Here is a 20,680-nt window from a genome sequence, read left to right on the forward strand (position 1 = left end):
AACAACACGAAACACATGAACATTTGTGTGGGCGATGACAGCGCCACGGAAGCGCTGACCTTTATTCCGGAAGTTCACGTGTACCGACTACCGAGGTTTGCGATGTAAATAAAACTTTAAAAGTAAGTTGCTGAACGTACGTCACCGTGCTGCACTGTTAGTAAAAGGTTTTGATCAGGTAAGATGAGATGTAGCTCTAGTACTATAGCCCGCTTACAGTTGCCGCAGGTGTGGTTGGTGTCAAAATGCGTTGGTATCACAACTGAACTGTAGGTATTGCAAACCGGGCCGGTTTCTGCCATTTATTTACTGTACAACTAGTACAAGTAGCGTTTACACACCCATGTCGTGAGTTTGGTTAGGGTTAGGGTTAGGGTTTTTAAACCTGGGGTTGTCAAATAGGAATGGGCCCCATTTACTCACTGGATAGCTCTAGTAGTAGTACTATAGCCCGCGTTCATTAACTGCCGCAGGTCGTAACATGCCTTTGGCAGTTAATGAACGCAGGCTATAGTACTAGAGCTACTCACTGGAGTACTACTAGTACTACATGGGGGGGGGGAACGTCACATGGTACATACTACATGGAGTACATATAGTACTGGGACTATAGACATACAGTATACTGTATAGTATTACTAATACTATTAGTGGTACTGTATTAGTATTACTAGTACTAGTAGTACTACTACTAGACTTAGTATTACTACGTAGCGGCGGCCTGGGTCCTAACTAAGTCAGTAAGTGGCAAAGTGCCTGTGATAAAACTGATTGTACCCCTCCCTATCTGTTCATTCATTATAATTCATTTCTATTTTAATTCTCTGGATTTTAGGATATAGTATGGTTCGAGTGGTATTTCTCCATCCTGACCTCGGGATAGGGGGCGCCGAGAGGCTGGTCATTGATGCTGCGCTGGCTCTGAGGTCACGGGGTCACGACGTGCTGGTGATCACTGCTCACCACGATCCATCTCACTGCTTCCCCGAGACGATAGATGGAACGCTGTCAGTGAGGGCGGCTGGAGACTGGCTGCCCAGTAGCTTGCTGGGCAGCTGCCGCGCGCTGTGTGCATACGTGCGCATGCTGTACATTGCGCTGTACCTGCTGTTGCTCGAATCGTTTGACGTCATCTTCTGCGACCAGATCTCTGCATGCATTCCCCTGCTGAAGTTGTTTAGTCGCAGGCGCATCGTCTTCTACTGCCATTTTCCCGACCAGCTCCTAACGCGCAGAGAGAGCTTTCTAAAGCGTGTGTATCGCGCACCCCTCGACTGGCTGGAAGAATGGAGTACAGGCTTGGCACATGTGATTCTCGTCAATAGCATGTTCACAGGTACAGCAGAAATGCCAGTCATTTCCTTCATGCTGGACAATCAAATAGTTACATTGACTTGTGGATGAGTATTTACTAACCATTGCAGATTTTCATAGAATTATAGCACAATAACTAATCTTTCATATACCAATGCAAAGGTCCATAGGAAGTGGTTGTATATCTTAAAGAAGACAAGGGGTTTAGAATCTCGTTCCAGTTTGCTGAGCTTCTTGTGCTGTAAGTAGGGGTGGGCCAATTAATTGATATATTAATGTTTTTGTGATACAAACCTTGACAATATATGTATCAAGACATTTGTATATTTAATTATTTATGATACATGTACCGATACTCTACTGAATGAAATGTCTATAATTTGGTCGCGTGGTTTTATTAAATAACAAAAGAAACAACACAATTGGCAATTCCATAGCAGTTGTTAACAAAGTGCTGTCCCAAAAAAGTTTGTAAGCGTTCACATGATTGGTAGAGTCCAGGCGAGTGTATATATAGTTTGCTAGCTAGTTTCTCTTGAAAGTATCGCAATACGTATCGTGATGCTGATTGTATCGTGAGTTACCCCAACTGTCCCACTCCTAGTCGTAGGCATGTCTGAGTCTTCCATATTTGCTAGCAACAGCATTTCTACTCGCTCACATGCCAATCTGTTTTTCTGCTCTAGCAAACGTTTTCAAGGACACGTTTAAAAGCTTGAGCAAAGTCACGCCACAGGTTCTCTATCCGTCCCTAAACTTCTCAGCATTTGACACTGAAACAGAACTGCTAAATGATGACGTGCTACCACCTGGAAGAGATATATATTTTCTCTCCATCAACAGATATGAAAGAAAGAAAAACTTGGCACTTGCTATAGAAGCCTTTAGTAAGTAAAGTCGTTGATTGAAAATTAAAGTGGCAGTATGACTTTAACCTAACCAGTGAAAATTTTCAATTAATAACTCCTTAGAAAGTGATGTGTTCAAACCAGCAATTTTAACTAAACGACATGTTTATGAAGAGTACAGATTCTGTCGTGGGCTAACTGGTTCCCTTGTGTCCCCTACTACGCGTGTCCATTGCAGGCCTTCTCAAGCTGCGGTTGTCTGATGAGAAATGGCGAAGGACACACCTTGTCATGGCGGGCGGATACGACTCGCGCGTCCCCGAAAACCGCGAGCACCACGATGAGCTGCGCCATCTGGTGGCCAGCCTCAATCTGGAGGAGCACGTCACGTTCCTGCGTTCGGTGAGCGACGCTCGCAAGAGGGCGCTACTGCGCGGCTGCGCGTGCCTCGTGTACACGCCGAGCGGCGAGCACTTCGGGATCGTTCCCGTCGAGGCGATGTACGCCGGGCGGCCCGTCGTCGCCGTCGCCAGCGGCGGCCCGCTAGAGACTGTCGTTGACGCGAGCACGGGGTTCCTGCGCAAGGCCGACGCCGCGGCGTTCGCCGACGCCATGTTGGAATTCGTCGACGACGAGACGCTCGGCTCGGCGATGGGCCGGCGCGGCCGGGAGCTCGTCCTGCGGCGCTTCTCCTTCCAGGCTTTCACGGAGCAGCTGGACAATGTGGTGACCGCTCGGTGATGGCTGGTAGACGGGTAACAACATCGGCAGAAGGTAAACAGAAGAGTATACGTGGACGGTGGGAGAGAAACAGTAGAGCAGGGGGGGGGGGAATTCAGACAGTGTGGTAATCAGACGATGAGGCGATATGGGTCGGTTGGTCGGAGGTGGGGGATCGATGCACAGTTTACCAATAGTGGGTAAACTAGGAATGTAGACGGGTGATCCACGCGAAAAAAAACCTGAACGGAATACGTGACTTTCAAAATCAGGTCTGTGTGGTGAACGTTTGATGGGTGGATAGTCGGAATAGGTTTGTGCGTGTGGATGACATACAGTTTGTCAATAATGGGTAACTAGAAATATTGACTAACGATCTGAGAAAATAAAGAACGAAGATACTGAGTTATAGTGTTGTAGGCTCTTGCCTCTGAAGACTCAAGTAAAAACACGTCTGTTTCTGTTCATCACACAGGCTCAAAGACCCCATATGTTTTCTTACTACGGTGAAGTGTTGCATATACAATAGTGTCATAAATCACGTGTACGTAAACGATTTCAGAAAGTAAAGCATAACACACTGACTACACTACACAAGTCTGAATATCAGATTTGCTGGACAGTGATGTCAGTAAGGTGTAAAGTGCTGCACTTACCTATCGACCAAGTGATTCTCCACGGCTTTTTAAATTGCAGGTGGCTAGTGTTGGTGAGTTAGCTGATAACATGTATCATGGATACATGTAACATGTATAACATGTGTGTGCGTGAATGTCAGGTCATTCTGAACATTGTTCGACATGTCATCCACTGGTTTGCACGTAGCTGTACCACAAACTATAAATGTACTAGGGGCTGTGAATCGTGTACAGTGTGATGAAGAAATAAATCTCCCTAATTTAATAATGAGCTCGATTGATTATTAATTATTAATTTGCTTCCAACAGAAAATTTCTGTCGTGAAATAACTCTGAACAACTCTTTAACATGAACAACTATATAGACCTACAACAAACAAACAGTTTACTACAAAAAAGCATTCATCATAATTAATAAAAAATAATCAATTTTATTTGTAAATTTTTTATCTAAATTTTAACAGCTATTTCTATCAGCCATTTGCCAATAGCTTGGAGTTTAGAAAATTTTACACACCGGTCGACTACATTTATGTTTCTTACTTACATGTTCCATTCATGTATTATAATATAGAAACATCTATTATTCTGCTATATTGCCTCTATGTCACAGCAGGTAGGTCAATGACATATATTGGTGTATTGGTGTATATATATAGGTATTGATTCATGAGGTGAATATATGACTAGCATATAAAGTCTAGACTATACCAAAACACCGGCTGAAGCTGTACAACAACTTTAAATTATTCCAGCTGTGTAAGCTTTTGATACCAGTGTAGGCTTTTGATACCTGTGTAGGCTTTTGATACCTAGTATACCAGATTCTGTCTCGCATAGATGGATATAAGTACTATGCATGTCACTAATTGACCAAGATTGACTAAACAGTAAACAGTCAGTTTGAGTTTGCAAGTTTGTATGTTTATATATGCACTTAACAAAGGGAGGTTAATTTTACTGGGGAATTCACAGCACTGATTGCACTAATTAGCAGTTGAGCTATTAGAGGTAATTTGAATCACTATATCAAAGCCTAGAATGGGCCCCCGCCCCCGAAAATTTCTAACTTGATTTTTTTCCCACAACAGAACTATATATGAGCATAGATTCATTTCATTTTTTATTAATTAGAGTAAAATCTATCTTTTAGTTACTATAAATATAAGCCACTGTGCGATCCCAACCCACCAAAATTATCATCAGCATCCTGTGCATAAATTCCTAGTTGAATCAATGACATTTAGATCAAAAAATTATAATAACAACAAACTTTGCCTCATCCCAAAAGTCTACACATTAGCTACAAGGATTCTGGAAACAATTTCATGATTCAATAAAACTTGTAAAAAATACACTTCTCGAATAAATGGCAAACCTGCATCGATGTGCAACTAGAATCTCCCAGCCTCCCCTCGCTCATTTCCGTCTCCGCGTCCAGCTCTCCTCTCCCTCCAACCAGCCTACAGAGGCTCTGAACAACTCCGCATGCTGCTTCAGTACTTCTTCTCCCAGTCGACAAGGTAGCGAAGAGGTTCGTCGGCTGTGAAGCGTTCGTAGTTGTTGGCGAACACGTCCGACACCTGCCAGCTCATGCTCATCGAAGCCACATGCGGCGTCAGCACCACGTTCGGCAGACGCCACAGCTCGCAGTCGCCTGGCAATGGCTCCCGCTCAAACACATCCAAGATGGCGGCGGCTATCCAGCCCTCCTTCAGCGCCGTCAGCAGATCGTCGGTGCAAATGACGCTACCTGTATTGAGTGTCGGTAAGCATTGCGAATGTGTGACATGATCAATGCTAAGCAATGTGAACCGTGGGAAAGAGATAAGTGAACAACAGCTGCAAATATATAGAAGACTGTCATATTCATGAACGGAAAATGATTTTTCTTTAGAAATGGCAGAGTACAATATTGGAGGGGAGAAGCTTGGAAGATGCAGTCCACAACTGATCAGTGGCCAAAAGCCGCACTACAATCTATTCTACTACTATACTGTTAATATTATAAATGTACTCTCAGAGTCTCAGTTATATCAAGAGAGACCGGGTACAAGATGGCGTTGCGCAAAAGATGCGTTGTTCCCCGACCGCCAAGAGCGGTTAAACCGCGCACTTCCGCGGGACTGGGCGCACGCGACCGCGGTATGTTCAATGTTGTATGTAGCATCTCGCGCTGCCCGCTATACGAATTCGCGCGCCGAAGGAGGGTGGGCGCGCGAATCCGTATAGCGGGAAGCGTAACATCGCGCAGTTTTCGTCACACCTACACCGGCTCGGCTACGGCGGGCATTTGCTGCTGCTGCTGCTTGCTTGTTGCGCGCTGCGCGGCAGGGGCGAGTATTTGTTGCTGCGGCTGCTTTGCCAGTATCTACAGATTAGCTACGTGTAAAAACTGGCACGGCCACGCCACCACGTGCTCGCAGTATTCGCCGGCCACGCCAGCGCAGGTGCTCGCACGACGTGCCGTTGCCACGGGCAGCGCGGGGTCAGGAGGTTGCTCAAAACATGGCACGTACGCAGCCAGACGCCGTAACGGCGGCATCGCATTTGCAGATAGCATCTAGACCGCGCCCCCCCATGTGGAGCGCCGTACGACACTTCGTAAAAAGCTCTGTGATAGACAAAACTCTATACTCGGCAGTAGTGCCCGTCATCGCGTAGCGGCCAATGAGCGAGCGCGTCATCGCTGATTGACAGCATTTCTTGCATTTTCTTGTAGGAGCCACAACGTCTTAGCCATGAGGCGCACCACCCCAAAAAAAGTTTAGGGGCCGTTTGGAGATGACCTCCTGCCGTCCATCCCGAAATGTCGGTTGGATTGCGCCCAGTTTTCGCGCAGTGCGTTTTCAGACCCCTGTCTAAGGTATCTGTCTAAGGGGACAAAAAGGGGGCGGCGTATACGCTGTTGGGGCGCGGCTTTGCCAGCGAGCTGTGCGCTGCGCGCAAAAACCGGGGCCGCAAGTCCGTCTAGAGGGTGCAAATGGGATTCAGGAATAGATGTTACATATAGATTGCCATAAAATATGCACACAATGAGCTGGATCGAGAAAGTCTGAAAGGAAATGGTCAGGTAGACACGGAGTATATGTGGTTTGGGAATACGCATCAGAGATTTTTTAGAGAATTTTTGGCAATGTACTGTAAACATCAGGACTGACCCACTAAAACGCTACTCTGAAATCGCCCCAGACACACACTCATCTAGATGTCCATAAGATGTCACTTGAATGTTGTGATGTGATTCAGTGCATAGAAAAGAGAGTTAGTAATCGAGACACGATTTTTTCTTATGTTTTAATGGCGTGTACAAAACCGTCCACTTGAACAGAGAATTGCTTGCTAACAGCAGACTGCCAAGATGTGCTGCTATTGGCTGCTGCTGGATCACACAGCTGAGTGGGTGTGTCCAACTCACCAGGCTAATGTATATGATGAGCAATATACATGACTGTAAACAGTGCTAAACACGTTACAATTGTGTAGATTGTGGAAGAATTTAACAGATTTATATTTTACCTACCTCTGCCAACATTAATAAAAACTGCTTTCTTTGGCATACAATTCTTTAGTAGAGTGCCATTAAGAAGGCCCCTGGTTTCAACTGTATTTGGCAACACACTGCAGATGTAGTCGCAAGCAGACAAAATCTCTGCTAGGCCATCATTTGTCCTGTTGAGAAATTATACAGCAAAATTATATGTATACATTCATACAATTATAAATCTTATGTGGCACAATGTAGTTAATTATTCTAACTAAACTAGCATTCTTTAATGAAGTTGTGGTATATCGAGAATATAATGAAGCTTGTGAGAGTTATTCTTGTTATACAAGACAAATACCTAATGTTTACCTGTATTCGTCAATGTACTCCTTCCGCTCTGTTGGTATCGTTCTTACCATTGCCCAAACCTTCATGCCAAAGAGTTTGCATATGCGGGCAATTTCCTTCCCTATATCGCCCGTTCCAAGAATCCCGATAGAGAGAGTGGACAATAGCCGATAACTCCTGAAAGGCGCCTGCCACCAGTAAACTTTCTTCTGCTGCTCCCTCATTAGCTCGAAGTTGCGCTCACGAGCGATAATCTGCCCAATGACGTACTCGGCCATGGCCGGGCCAAACGCGCCACCAAACCGCGTGATCCTGGCAGCCGGACGCTCGGCCACGCTATCCATGATCCTGTCCACGCCCGCCCATGTGCACTGCAGCCACTGCAGTTTGGGCAGCTTGTTGATGACCTGAGCGGCGAGGTCGGGATCTGCAAGAAGCACCTCTGCCTCCGCCAGTCCCGCGAACTGTTCGAGGGGCTTCATCGATTCTTCTTCGACGCTGGCGCTGTGATCGACCACTGTGACGGCAGGCATCAGCTGCTGCACGCTTGCACCCAGCCCCGGTATTCGCGTAAGGATGTGAACGGCCCTCATCGTGACAATGCCGCCTTACTTACTTTTAATAGTACCAATGCAATGGCAATGGCAATGCGCCGACTGACGTTGCATCAGGCGGTTCCGACAACTAGAAAATATCAATGCATAGGACAAACTTAGTAGTTATAATTATACTTTATATGTGATAAATATAGTTTCACAATAGGTGTAATACAAGCGAAGATGATGCGAACCTTATGCGAATATATAAGGGCTAACGCTCCATTAGGAGTGTTCCCAACTTTTATATCATTAATGATTAATGATTGATAATCCTAACCCTAACCCTAACCCTAACCTAAATGACATTAAACCACAAACTAATATATGACCATGACCATAAATATATATTATATATATGTTATTATGACCATTAATGACATTAAAGTTGGGAACACTCCTAATGGAGTATCAACCAATATTTATGCGAAGATGAAACTAACCTCAAAAACTCACGATTACTGGACCCTGGGCAGAGCCAGAGCTGCCTAGCAGCGCCACCTGTTAGAGCAAAACGTTTTCAATGTTTAGATCAATTTAACGTTTTCAATGTTTTCAATGAGAGGTAATAATATAAGGTAAGAAATCCAGCCGATACGAGGATGGATTATGTAGAGTAATAAATTAACTAAGATGTAAAAGTCATCTCCGAAGAGGCAGTGTATGGAGAGAACTAAATATGTGTGTAGTTCATGTCATTACGGTAGTTATACTTGTAGATACAATAATTATAGGTATCATATTTTATTTCATTTCAATAGATGAAAAAGAATATATATAATAAATAGAGTGATATTTTCTCTGTGAAGGTTATATAGTATTATAGTCTCGTGACTCTATAAAATACTCCCATATTTATAATGTGAAAATAAACTACATAGTCAAATCAAGAGTGAATATAAATAAAGTTGTTGAAACAAAGCAAGACAATCACAAAAGAAACAAAGCAGTTTGTATTTACTCACTCCTGATAAAATGTAGACCACGCATAACAGTAACGACCATAGCCGCGTGCGTGCTGGTGTAATGCCACACGTATGCAGCAGGTGGGCGGCTGGTAAATGAACTTTTCGAGTGGTTGTAGACTTGTAGTTCATGGTTGTAGAATGTAGAATGTGAAATTCGTGCCGAATACGCGGTATACCGTGCAGCTTTATAGCGGGCAGGGGGGAGGGGCGCCCGCGTCCGTTTGTAGCGTGACCCACTATCCCAAATGCACCAAATTAAGTATCTAATCGTTCGATTCAACAATTTGATACAGTTTGTTGATAAATGGAACTTGGTTACTTAGTGTCTAAGCGATATTTGCTTCTTAAATCTATTAATAACTTCTTCTTCTTTTATTATAGAATGCGCGTCATCAGCGATACGATAAATATAAAAAATAATTCCGATTAAGTGTGGAAGATTCAAGAGTGTTTCAAGTTGAAAAATTGCGGCCACCAAAAACAAAAAACAAACTTGTACATGTTCGGGACACGTACTAAAACAGTTTCATCTGTATCCGTAAATTCGGACGTATGTGGACTGGAAAGTAGAAATGGCATTGAATGCATCACACGTATGGGGCGAAACGGCTAATCAGCTCGATCGCTGAAAAGGGTTGCACGCGTACGGGTATACTTCCAAGGCTCAGTTTCCTCCAGACCAATAAAGATTAGATATTACTACCAGATCAATATCCAACAACGAATTAACTGCCCATTGTTCACTAGCTGCATGCTCACGTAGGGCCTACAACACAACCCGTGCGCAGCTTTACCCTTTTCCCCAAAAATAAAATGAGTTAGTTAATATATATACTAACCTGCATATTGGTAAATGTAATACTCGCATCATGAGTTTTGTTTAATCATTGATCTTCATTTAATGTGCTTGGCGTATTTTCTAGGCGTATATATATATATATATATATATATGATAATTATAGTATCATACTATTATAAAACATATATCAGAATAGATAATAGGGGAGGTATAGAGGTATTAAATAATTCCCTTTATTACTCTAATTCTATATATATATATATATATATTATATATATAATATATATATATATATATATATATAATATATATATATATAATATATATATATATATATATATATATATATATACATATATTATATATATAACATATATATATATATATATATATATATATATATATATATTATATATGATGTGCTTGGACATGGTTACATCAGGTCAAAATCGCATAAATTACACAATTTAATTATGGCGCTTGACCACATTTAATAATGACAACGATAATGTTGACAACGAGTTGATATAGATATAGGATCAGAGACGCAGACAATCAGTGACTGTGTCTGCAGGATATGCATGTAAACGTGGCGTTGCCGATGGGGAAATGGCAGAAGGCAGAAAGGTTCGATATGATATGACTACTAGGCACTTTAATTTAATTTAATTTTTTAGGGTTAGGGTTAGGTTGTTTTTTTAAGTGCCTAGTAGTCATATCCTGCCTAGTAGTCATATCATATCGCACCTATCTGCCGGGTGCGGGGAAATGTAAGAGAATGAGAAGACATAATGACGACGAATGGAGGGGACGTACGTGGTGGGTTAGAAGAGAAAATAAAGGATGATAAGAAGACGGAGGGGTGAAACACACAGGACATGAGAAGACGGGAAAATAAAATTAGGAGGAAACGGTGAACGTCAGATGAACAGGAGAACAAATGATATATATATATTCCCAAGCAGGAAACAGTTTGGCAAGGAAGTTGAAGTGGTGAAGTGTGACTGCATTCCAGTGGCGCATTCTCAACATTACGTAAACTTTAACCCGGATATGACGTAAGCACCGGGTTCGCTAAGCGTGGTGCTCTGTGATTCGATGGAAACTTCTAACCAATCATCAATATCCAGCTGTCGGCCCACGTGGTAAGAGTTGGCGAATCGTATAGCTCCATCTGTACAGATCACATGGCACCTTTAGCACATTTTCTGTAGGAAAGTCGTGTTCGGTCCTAGACAGTGACAGGGAAACCTAGACGTAGCCGAAATGAGGTCCTTCTTCGTCTTCGCCGTTCTTATTGCTGTCGTCTTTGGAGAACCAACAGTCTACTTCAAAGATGAATTCCTAGGTAAGTTTTGCTTTGTAACTAATATAATTCGGTGTATGTGATGCCGGCGACTACCCGCGTTTCACAGGCGATGATATATTGCCATTATTAGCAGTGCATGGCGATTATCGTTCGCTATTTTGTTGTATTTCTTGTGTATTCAACCAGTTTTAGAGCAAAGTACTAAGTCATACTACGCGGCATGGTCCAAGAGACAGTAAATGAGTAATTTAAGGATTACAAAACATTTTATTACCTGCCCACTGATCAGAATGTGGGACAATTGGTGGACATCGGCATGAGTAGGGTTGGGTGCGTTTTGACCAACAACTTGGAACAAGTCGAACCGGTTCAGTGATCCTGCGTGTATACCGTACGCACACTTCAAACATTTCAAACATTTACACATTTTTAGCTCATCTGACGTAGTCAGATGCAGCTTGTAGAATCGCATGATTGTCCGTCCGTCCGTTCGTCAACAGTTGGGCACAAATCTTAACTGCTCGACGTACGGGCACGATATTCGGGACGTGGGGGGATCATGGAAAGGACTTGGGATGATCAATTTGGGGGTCAAGGGTCAAAGGTCAAGATGTGTAGACGGAGGGGGAATATTTCCCCCTTAACTTAAAGGGACAGTCGCCTCTAGGATTTTACTGCATACAACTGTACTTACTGTATAACAATTAGTCGATACCCACACGTATTTGTTACCAGATACCTAATTTAATTGTTATAATTAATTACACATCAACGCTACGAAATTTGAACGGCGCCATGACACCCGCGACCGTGCTGACACCCCGAAAAAGTTGCGTATTTGACAATTTATTTTGCACGTTACAGACCGAGGGCTAATCACAAAAGTGCAATTATATTTATACCTAAATGCTATTTAACCGAACGATATTCATTTTAGGGCAAATTTATCCATATTATAACTGAAACTATGTCGTTTATAAGATATTACAATTCTTTTGCTTTTAAGTGAATAAATAAGAAACACCCTCGGTCTGTAGCCCTTGGCTGGAAAGTGGTTTTGCGTAACTTATCAGATCGTGCGCTTTGAGTGGCGCCACCGTCGTTGTAATCAGACTGTAGTCATTAGTTTTAAAACATTGAAAAAAAATATTTCTAATGATGATTGAACCATGAAACTTTTTATGTAGCGTAATTATAACCTAAATTAGCTGAAAATAACCCTAGAACCTAGAGTAAACTCTCCCTTTAAGGTATAGGAGGAAATACGGAATTGCGGCACAAATCTGAACGGCTCGACCTATGCTCTTAATATTCGGTGTATAGTGTGATGGGCAGGAAACCCATCACCAGTGCGAAATTGGAGGTCACAGGTCAAAGGGCAGTGGGTGGGAAAGGTCAGATATCAGACATTTTCTGAGGACGTGGCCTAACGGACAGAGTGGGAAACTTTTTTGTTTCAGCGCTGGCCTACCATTTTTATCACTTTATTGAAAGGACCATGAAATGTGCTTTCCACTGACGTGCGAAGAGTAAGTGTCTGATAACTTTTTGACCCTCAAGAGGAGGGTTAAACATGATTTCTGAACTGCCTCAATGATGTCAGTGTTCTCATATTTATGGCACATCCATAATCTAGAAAGCCAATAAGCCTGGATAGCCCAACAGCTACAGCACAGGATTACGGCTCAAAGGTCCTTGGATCGAATCCCATCAGATTTTTCATTATTTACCTGTTTACTGTATTTTTCTATCTTTATCCATTTTACTATTTTTTCCCAATTATCGCAAATATTTACATGATTTATTTACAACAATTTCATAACAATTAAATTATTATTTTTTAATAGGGTTAGGGTTAGGGCAACAATGCACCATAAAACAGGAGTTTCAGGCACGCGATTTGTATCAACCAATGGGATTTGGGAGGTATGCAGAATGCAGAAGGTTGCTGAAATGATGTGTACGCAACTGCGTATCTGCATATCTGCGCCTAACAAAGGTGTCACTACGCACGACTTAAATGTTACGTTTATAACCGTAGCAACAGACCTCAGGTGAGCCCAGATGCTCTGCGCCTCTTGTTGTGGGTATTATCAAATGGCGAATGCCCTGGTTCATTTGTCGTCAATCTAATGTAACATAACGTGAGCCTCTTGTCTTGGCTTCTAAATAGTTGCTGCCTTTCGGAAGGTACGGTAGTTATCTAGTAATAAATGGTCTGGTTGATATCATTATGGCAGAGTGCTGCAGGCTATGAAATATCAAATCTGACCTAAGCATGCCCTAATTTTAATCTAGGTTACAGGTGGAAAAGTTTACCAGTGTTGGCAGATGGTTAGCTCATGCATGAGTTAAAATTAATTGTACTATATAATCTACCATCTTTAGGGGTACATCCAAAAATGTAAAGATGTTGCTTTACCTTGTTAACAGCTAAATAAGGTAACTAGCTGTTAAGTTTATGTTCCTCCTTTGTACATTTGTGTAGCAGTAGTGTGTTCTAGGGAATTGAAACAGTGTTATACATTGCTATACTTTCCATAACAGTCACACATATGCAATTGTTCGATTTGAGCAAAGTAATTCAGGTGAGTTTCAGTATAAATCTGATATGTGGGTTGTATTTCACCACAGAACCCACAGCTCCTTAAGCCTCCTTACTTCCCATGCTGCCACGAGAATGGACCGATAAACGGCCCCGTCTAGTTTGCCTTTGTGCTCTTCCCATAAATTCTGTTGTTGGTATGTAGTTTGCTGTGATCCACACAGTATTTCTAAGAAGTCAATTGTCATGGTGCCTCGCCTTTGAAGGAAATGCTTGCCTCGATTCCCATCTAACAGGCTGTGATCCCCCAAAGTTCCTACTTAAACCTACAACAACAGTTCATTCCACCCGTGTCTAGATTAATACAGAGCTCTGTATATATGTGAGGTTGTTTTCTGCTGCAGATGACAGCTGGTCTGAAAACTGGGTACAGTCATCCCACAAAGATGATTACGGCAAGCTTGTCTTGTCTGCAGGGAAATTTTATGGCGATGCCGAAAAGGACAAAGGTAGGGTTAAATGCATTTGGGTAAATTGAATGGATTGTAATCTGATGTAACTTTAGTTTTCGTATTGCAGTGCTGTTCAATAGGCTGTGTCTGAACATTAATAAATGAATCTCATGTTGCAGATTACGTTGAATAGTTTAAAAGCAGGGGAATTGTCATAAGATCATTGTTATGGCAAATGTTGTCAATCATTGTTACTGTTCTTAATTGCTATATCTATGTAGTTTTAAATTGTGAATCGTATACTGTTAGTTCTCGCCTTTGAAAGTGTTGTATTGCAGTGCTATGTAATTAATCATGTTTGTTTGATAATTCCTATTACTTAAACATTCCCAGGTCTCCAGACTTCACAGGATGCTAAATTTTACATGTCGTCCCGAAAGTTTGATGAATCATTTAGCAATGAAGGAAAGACCCTTGTCATTCAATTCCAGGTGCGTGGGTATTATCATGATAAACTTGCCAATCTGCCAAAAACTAACTAAAATTAGTACTTTACAAGTTTACCATTAATATATGCAACCGTAGTTTGTGTTGCCTTTTAAAGTTAGTGTTTCATTCGTCTTTACCCGTTTCCTGAGATGATGCTTTTTACACATGTTAGACTAAATAGTCGTAAAGACTGTGATTACAACTCAACTTCACTGATCAGGAACATGGGAACTGAAACTGATGCATCAGGTACCAATAATTCTGATGTGAATAGCACTAACTGCCAGCTGTTGTTGTTTAATATCTAGGTGAAACATGAACAGAAGATTGACTGTGGTGGAGGCTATGTCAAGGTGTACCCAGACACTGTCAATCAGAAAGACTTGCACGGCGATGCACCATATCATATTATGTTTGGTAGGTAAAGGGATGCATCCCTGTGCATTTCTACTGCACTAATCGTATGTGGTATTCATTGATGTATCAGTAGTTTATAGTACAGGTCAATCTTCTGGCTGATAATTCTTGCAAAATGTTCACGTTTAGCCTGTGAATGTAAATTCATTATAAAAGAATTGCATCTCATCCTAAGAGTAAGTATTCTCACTATATAGGCCCAGACATCTGTGGACCAGGCACTAAGAAGGTGCATGTCATCTTCAACTACAAGGACAATAACCTTCTCATTAACAAAGATATCAGGTGCAAGGTACGTCTGGCAGGAAATTTTATCATGCTTGTAACAGGCTGCGAAATTAACGGGAGTCCGTAGTCAAATACTCCGATTCACTGTCGGACTCCCTGATTTGACATATGCAGGAGTCTGTGTGACTCCCTGAAAATTCTGCCATACTAAATAGTTCGTTTCGTAGCACGGCCTCACGGAATTACTGTATTTTTTCAGCTAATGTCCAAAGAAAATTTGGCAGAATCTTAAAAATAAGCACATGCGTTATTCTTAATATCTTTAATTTTGAACGTCAGACTGCGGACTCCCTCATTTTGCTGCGGACTCTCTCTTTTTGAGGGTAGGGAGTCCAATGGAGACCCCTGTTGTAATATAATGGTTGCAAAATTATTTACTGTCGTTGAGATGGTGTTTCCGGTATTAGTGTTGGGTGTTAAAAGTGGGGACATCAATTTATCCTTTGTTGTTCAGAAATGTCCAGTGAAAATGTGGGCGATTGTGATATGAGATGTACAGAATGTCACGTTGCTCAAAGCATGCTACTGCGTGGTAAAAGCCAGATTATTTGATTTATTTGTCCACATTCATTTCATTTCAAATTTGCATGTGCAGCTTTCTCAGACCATCGTCAGTTGTTATATATGTGCTACTCTTTGTTTAGGATGATGAGTTTACTCACCTGTACACACTCATCGTGAAACCAGACAACACCTATGTCGTCAAGATCGATAATGAGAAGGTGGAGAGTGGTGAACTAGAGAAGGACTGGAGTTTCCTCCCGGCCAAGAAGATCAAGGTACGAATTTTACATGTAAACTCCCAACTAACCCTAATTAAATTATAATTATTTGTGATTTTTGTTTGTTGTATCTAAAGTACCACAACTACCAACAGATAGCTGTCATCTTTGAAAGTATATCATTGAATTGAAAGACCACTAAGTACTTCAAATTAATTTTGGGATTTTTGTACACTGCATTTGGAACGTAGTCTATGGATAATATAGCCTAGTGACATTTTTCCTAAATGCATTTCATGTTCTGTTGTCAGGATCCTGATGCCAAGAAGCCAGAAGATTGGGATGATCGTGAGAAGATGGACGACCCAGATGACACGATGCCCGAGGACTGGGAGCAGCCAGAACACATTGCTGACCCTGATGCCGAGAAACCCGAAGACTGGGATGATGAGATGGACGGAGAGTGGGAAGCCCCGATGATCGACAACCCAGATTACAAGGTACTGGACAGCAAACCCTGCATTTTTAGCTCGCCTTGACATCGTCAAGATGAGCTATTGCCATGGGGTGTCGTTCGTCGTACGTCCATCCGTCCATCAACATTTGGCTACAGTCAACGATAACTCAAGACGGTTTGACCCACATGTTTCAAATTGCATACAGTTGTTACTCCTATGGCTATGGGAGAGGTTTGAACGTCCTATTTTGGAGCACGCCAGTCGACCTACTTTCGAGCCACTTCCACTTTTTGGCAAAAAATGGAAATGGCCATAAGTCAGTTCAGGTTCAACGGATTTTGCTCATTTCTGGTATGTGAATGAATACAGTTGTTACTCCTATGGGAGAGATTTGAACGTCCTATTTTGGAGCACACCCGGTCATCTATTTTTGAGCCACGCCCACTTTTTGGCAAAAATAAAAATGGCTATCTAGATTCATTCGATTTTGTTCAATTTTGGTATATGAATGTGTAAGGCTAGCCCCAAAACAGTTGTTACTCTTATGGGAGAGATGACAACGTCCTATTACGTTTATTTCGTCTAACTGGTTAACAACTCTACAATCATACCTATATACGTGTAACATTGTGTTTTAGATTCTTCGTTACACTAATTTGACTTGAATATTTTATTGTTTTTATTTGCGCGATATTCGAAAACCAAAATGGCAATCATTTAGGCGTAGCGCCATCTCTCGTCAAGGTTTCAGACTTTCAGATCTGAAACGTTTATTTTCGCATCAAAACTTATGCATATATCATTATCAAGAGTATATAATGGGAGATATGCTATATACTCTTGCTTTATATATCCCCCTCCCTCTTCTATCACACCCAATGTGAGCTACAGTGTCATTGACACTTTCATTTTAGATGTGGTGGGTAGTTTGTCTATGTTAACACGGTGATATAGGGATATTATTGTCAAACGTAGAAAAGATTAGTATGTGTGTTCGTGTTTAAAAAATATTTGGCGGGGGGGGGATTTGTAACCTGTTTTCCTCTTGGAAATGTGAAAGTTAGGTGCACGTGTATTTCCTATTATATTAAAGTTGCAATGGACATGGTTTTGTTCTTCAGGGAGAATGGAAGCCAAAACAGATTGACAACCCCAACTATTCTGGCAAGTGGACACACCCAGAAATTGATAACCCAGACTACGAAGAAGATTCTAACCTCTACAAATATACCAACATTGGTGCAATTGGCCTTGACCTGTGGCAGGTACGCGAGATTAGCACCTATTTTATGCTAATTGATCTTTGATCTTTACTATTATATACATGGGATATTCTATCTGTACTTGAAGGACAATGTATTTATTACTGTATTGGAAAATCTGTATTCAGTTAGTTCATGTCATTGTTGATGGGCATCAGTTGAGCACTGTAGTTATTACACATCATGACTTTGTAACTAGTTACGGAGTAACACTCATTTAACCTTATTATTCAAGGAAGTACAAAAAGATGTTTATTTGCTAAATTGCTATCTGTTTTTAACTGTTTCCTTGTTTTCTGGTGCTCAGCAAACAACCCCCTGCCATATAAGAGCTAATGCATGCTCTACATTGCAGGTGAAATCGGGGTCGATATTTGATAACTTCCTCGTCACAGACGATGAAGAGTTTGCCTCTAAATATGCAAAGGAAACATTCGAAGCGACCAAGGTTTGTTATCAGAACTTTTTTTTTGTAATGTGAAATTCAGTCAATGAAAAGATTGTTTTGTCATTATGTTCATAGCTAGCATAATGAGTGATTGCGCCTAATTGCAGAGTGACTTAACTGTGGTCACTGTAATAATGAAACTAATATCTGCCCATTTATATTGGTCTTACAGAAGGCTGAGAAGAAGGTGAAGGATGCACAAGATGAAGAGGAAAGAAAGAAGAGGGAAGAGGAGGAGGCGAGACGAAAGGATGAGGAGGGAGACGGTAAAAATTTTATCCAGTTGAACTGCTTAAAAAATTAATGGATTTTACTACAAGTTGTAAATTTGCTGAGCTCTACTCTTTAGAAAGCATTAAATTTCTTTCATTCAATTGGCAGCCATTTCTGTAGGAATGAGAATGGTATAAATGAATAACATACATTGACCAAAGTGTACTGCTTGATTGCTCTGCATGTGAGCATTTCAAGAATTATCTCTTTGGAAAACAAACTTGCAGGACTTTTACTGGAAAAACTGGAGAATTAAATGTGGAGTCTTCGGTTAACTGCACCTGCACATACATAAACCAATTCATGTACACAACACCTCTAAATATTAAAGTGGGCTGATGTTTACATAAATAAATGGCTTTGTAATTGTGTATTTTGCAGAGGATGAGGATGAAGATGATGAGGAGCAAGATGAAGATGAAATTGAAAAGGACGAGGAGGTAATTTTTCCCTCGTTAGTATGTTAGATGCGACGGAAATTATTGCAGAGTTTGGGAGTGGTAAATGTCGTTGTGCAATGATACGTCAACCTGGATTACTGGTGTACTCATGTTAAGCTGTGAAATTGTTTTGAGTTCCTCGATAGGCCGTTATTTGCTACTAATCCTGTGGTGGTGATTGTTGCAGGAGGAGGAGGAGGAGGACGATGAGGATGAAGAGAAGCACACACACGAACATGACGAATTTTAGATCTCTCCACTTCGACGACTCTGCATCATCTCGTCTGGAAAGCTTTCAACTATTAAGTTATTACCATCTATAATTATCATGTATGGATCTTTTATGGGGTGGGAAGGGTTTTTGAAAATAAATTGAATCCGTTTTGGAGAGCATGTTTATGGACTTTGTTCGGCCGGGCTAGCATATTCAAAAGATTTCAATGCAATAATTGCATTAATTAGATGTAACTTTTGGTCTGTGTACAATTCGTCGACATTCAGTCTAATCTGTACTAGGCTATAACTATGAGACGGTTGTTGTTTTTATGTTTTGAATAAGAATTGCTACAGATAATGTAGCAAAGTTGTAAAGTTTTATTTCACGGCAATCGAGGGATTTGTTTTTGTACGTGCATGTGCGTGTCCTTAGCTGCCCTGTCTGTGGTCGGAGATTTATAAGTAAAAGTAAATGTGTTGGCATTGATACTGGCTGCCACGATCTTGATGTAGTGTCATGCAGAGATATGCGACGCTGTTTATAAACTGCAGATTCTATTGTACATCTACAGAGTTGTGCAAGTGATTAGCGGGTACACGCAGCTGATCTCTGGACCTGGCCCTATAGATGGCGCGCGCGTCTTTGCATGCCAGTGTCATTGCTATAACGAATTCGGTGTGTGGTTTTTTGGCTGTGGTGTGAAGACTGTACTATGCAACATTGTCGTTTCATTCCTAGGAAACGAGTAGGTTGTAATGTGGTGTACGTAAACGCTGTTGTTCAGGAAGTCATTGTCTTTGCATTTTGAAATAAAAATGGTACACACTGGTGTAAATACTATTTCCTACATTCAGCGTAGTTTTTCGTTTATAAATGGTCATCTCATGAAGTGAAATATATATTAACACGTTCTTCGCCAATAATATTCCTAGTAGTATTTGTACTTGGATAGTCAAGTTTTTATGAAACAAGTAGAAATGTAGTGTCCATTCTCAAAATTCATAACGTCTAATGCTAGTAAAACTGTAAATGACTCCCTTTTTCCTGATGAGAGGGAATAGCGAGCTATACCCTTCACGAATTTTTCCCAATATCCGATTCTTTACGTAAATTCTTTACTATGTGTCCATGGCTTATCAAACCAGTCTCAACCTACTAGTTCGCTTACAGGAACATCTGAAAATAGCCAGAGTAAGTAACGCAAACCCTTGCGCACGGATGTCACTGTTTCACGCACTAAAAGATTCATTAGAGATTAATCTTTAAGGAAATATGTACGCACCTTGTTTGTCGTTTCATTGACCTTTATTTGCTATGAAGGCAGCGCTGTATCAAACGTATTGTTGCGTCATCACTCGAAAAACAAAAATACTGAAATTATTCGGTGTATTCCTACTCCTTGTATGTGCGTAGGAAGTCAGTCTTGCGTCACTATTCTGTAGCGACGTTGCCTTTAGCAGCTGGCCTGTCACACATACACGACGCACGGCCCGCGCACTGAAAATTAATCAAAAAATGGAAAATAGATCAGTGCGTCGTTGTGCGCCCAACTTTTGTCAGGATTTGGGAGAAGCTAGCGAGTTGACAACGAATGCACAGCGTGTTGCTAGCGCGCTGCGCGCATACAGAGCGTATACAGGGC

At 41.4% G+C, this 20,680-nt stretch overlaps 3 protein-coding genes across 4 annotated transcripts; 2 read left to right on the forward strand and 1 right to left on the reverse strand.

The window, feature by feature from the left end:
• The first annotated feature begins 2 nt into the window (after positions 1-2).
• LOC106810586 (alpha-1,3/1,6-mannosyltransferase ALG2-like) lies at positions 3-3,791 on the forward strand. Of its 2 annotated transcripts, none has more exons than XM_014813982.1 (4): positions 3-122; positions 836-1,336; positions 2,001-2,201; positions 2,401-3,791. In XM_014813982.1, the coding sequence occupies exons 2-4, from the start codon at positions 844-846 to the stop codon at positions 2,901-2,903; spliced, it is 1,197 nt and encodes a 398-aa protein (XP_014669468.1). In that variant the 5' UTR covers positions 3-122; positions 836-843; the 3' UTR covers positions 2,904-3,791. The 2 variants fall into 2 exon arrangements, with proteins under 2 accessions (XP_014669468.1, XP_014669467.1); XM_014813981.1 differs by having other exon boundaries at positions 84-178.
• A 130-nt stretch (positions 3,792-3,921) lies between these two features.
• On the reverse strand, positions 3,922-8,968 carry LOC106810588 (glyoxylate/hydroxypyruvate reductase A-like). The gene is made up of 5 exons (XM_014813990.1): positions 8,917-8,968; positions 8,395-8,452; positions 7,377-8,039; positions 7,044-7,192; positions 3,922-5,273 (listed from the first exon to the last, which is right to left on the reverse strand). Exons 3-5 carry the CDS (start codon positions 7,946-7,948, stop codon positions 5,017-5,019), a joined length of 978 nt encoding a protein of 325 aa, XP_014669476.1. The 5' UTR covers positions 7,949-8,039; positions 8,395-8,452; positions 8,917-8,968; the 3' UTR covers positions 3,922-5,016.
• Positions 8,969-10,900: 1,932 nt separating this feature from the next.
• LOC106810584 (calreticulin-like) lies at positions 10,901-19,887 on the forward strand. Its single transcript, XM_014813978.1, has 12 exons — positions 10,901-11,066; positions 13,977-14,081; positions 14,418-14,515; positions 14,822-14,930; positions 15,128-15,222; positions 15,863-15,997; positions 16,252-16,440; positions 17,520-17,663; positions 18,016-18,108; positions 18,281-18,374; positions 18,763-18,821; positions 19,009-19,887. The coding sequence occupies exons 1-12, from the start codon at positions 10,985-10,987 to the stop codon at positions 19,069-19,071; spliced, it is 1,266 nt and encodes a 421-aa protein (XP_014669464.1). The 5' UTR covers positions 10,901-10,984; the 3' UTR covers positions 19,072-19,887.
• The last annotated feature ends 793 nt before the right edge of the window (positions 19,888-20,680 follow it).

The sequence above is a fragment of the Priapulus caudatus genome, unplaced genomic scaffold (genome assembly GCF_000485595.1).
Source record: "Priapulus caudatus unplaced genomic scaffold, Priapulus_caudatus-5.0.1 Scaffold455, whole genome shotgun sequence".
NCBI classification, from domain to species: Eukaryota; Metazoa; Priapulida; class Priapulimorpha; order Priapulimorphida; family Priapulidae; genus Priapulus; species Priapulus caudatus.

Excerpts from the sequence above, each read along its gene's own strand:
- LOC106810584 (XM_014813978.1), top strand. The coding sequence starts at position 10,985 with ATGAGGTCCTTCTTCGTCTTCGCCGTTCTTATTGCTGTCGTCTTTGGA. Across the intron at positions 15,223-15,862 it reads ACAAAGATATCAGGTGCAAG|GATGATGAGTTTACTCACCT; the intron begins GTACGTCTGGCA and ends CTCTTTGTTTAG. Across the intron at positions 16,441-17,519 it reads TCGACAACCCAGATTACAAG|GGAGAATGGAAGCCAAAACA; the intron begins GTACTGGACAGC and ends TTTGTTCTTCAG.
- LOC106810586 (XM_014813982.1), top strand. The coding sequence starts at position 844 with ATGGTTCGAGTGGTATTTCTCCATCCTGACCTCGGGATAGGGGGCGCC. Across the intron at positions 1,337-2,000 it reads CGTCAATAGCATGTTCACAG|CAAACGTTTTCAAGGACACG; the intron begins GTACAGCAGAAA and ends TTTCTGCTCTAG. Across the intron at positions 2,202-2,400 it reads ACTTGCTATAGAAGCCTTTA|GCCTTCTCAAGCTGCGGTTG; the intron begins GTAAGTAAAGTC and ends TGTCCATTGCAG.
- LOC106810588 (XM_014813990.1), bottom strand. The coding sequence starts at position 7,948 with ATGAGGGCCGTTCACATCCTTACGCGAATACCGGGGCTGGGTGCAAGC. Across the intron at positions 7,193-7,376 it reads GAGTACATTGACGAATACAG|GACAAATGATGGCCTAGCAG; the intron begins GTAAACATTAGG and ends ATTTCTCAACAG. Across the intron at positions 5,274-7,043 it reads TTTTATTAATGTTGGCAGAG|GTAGCGTCATTTGCACCGAC; the intron begins GTAGGTAAAATA and ends CACTCAATACAG.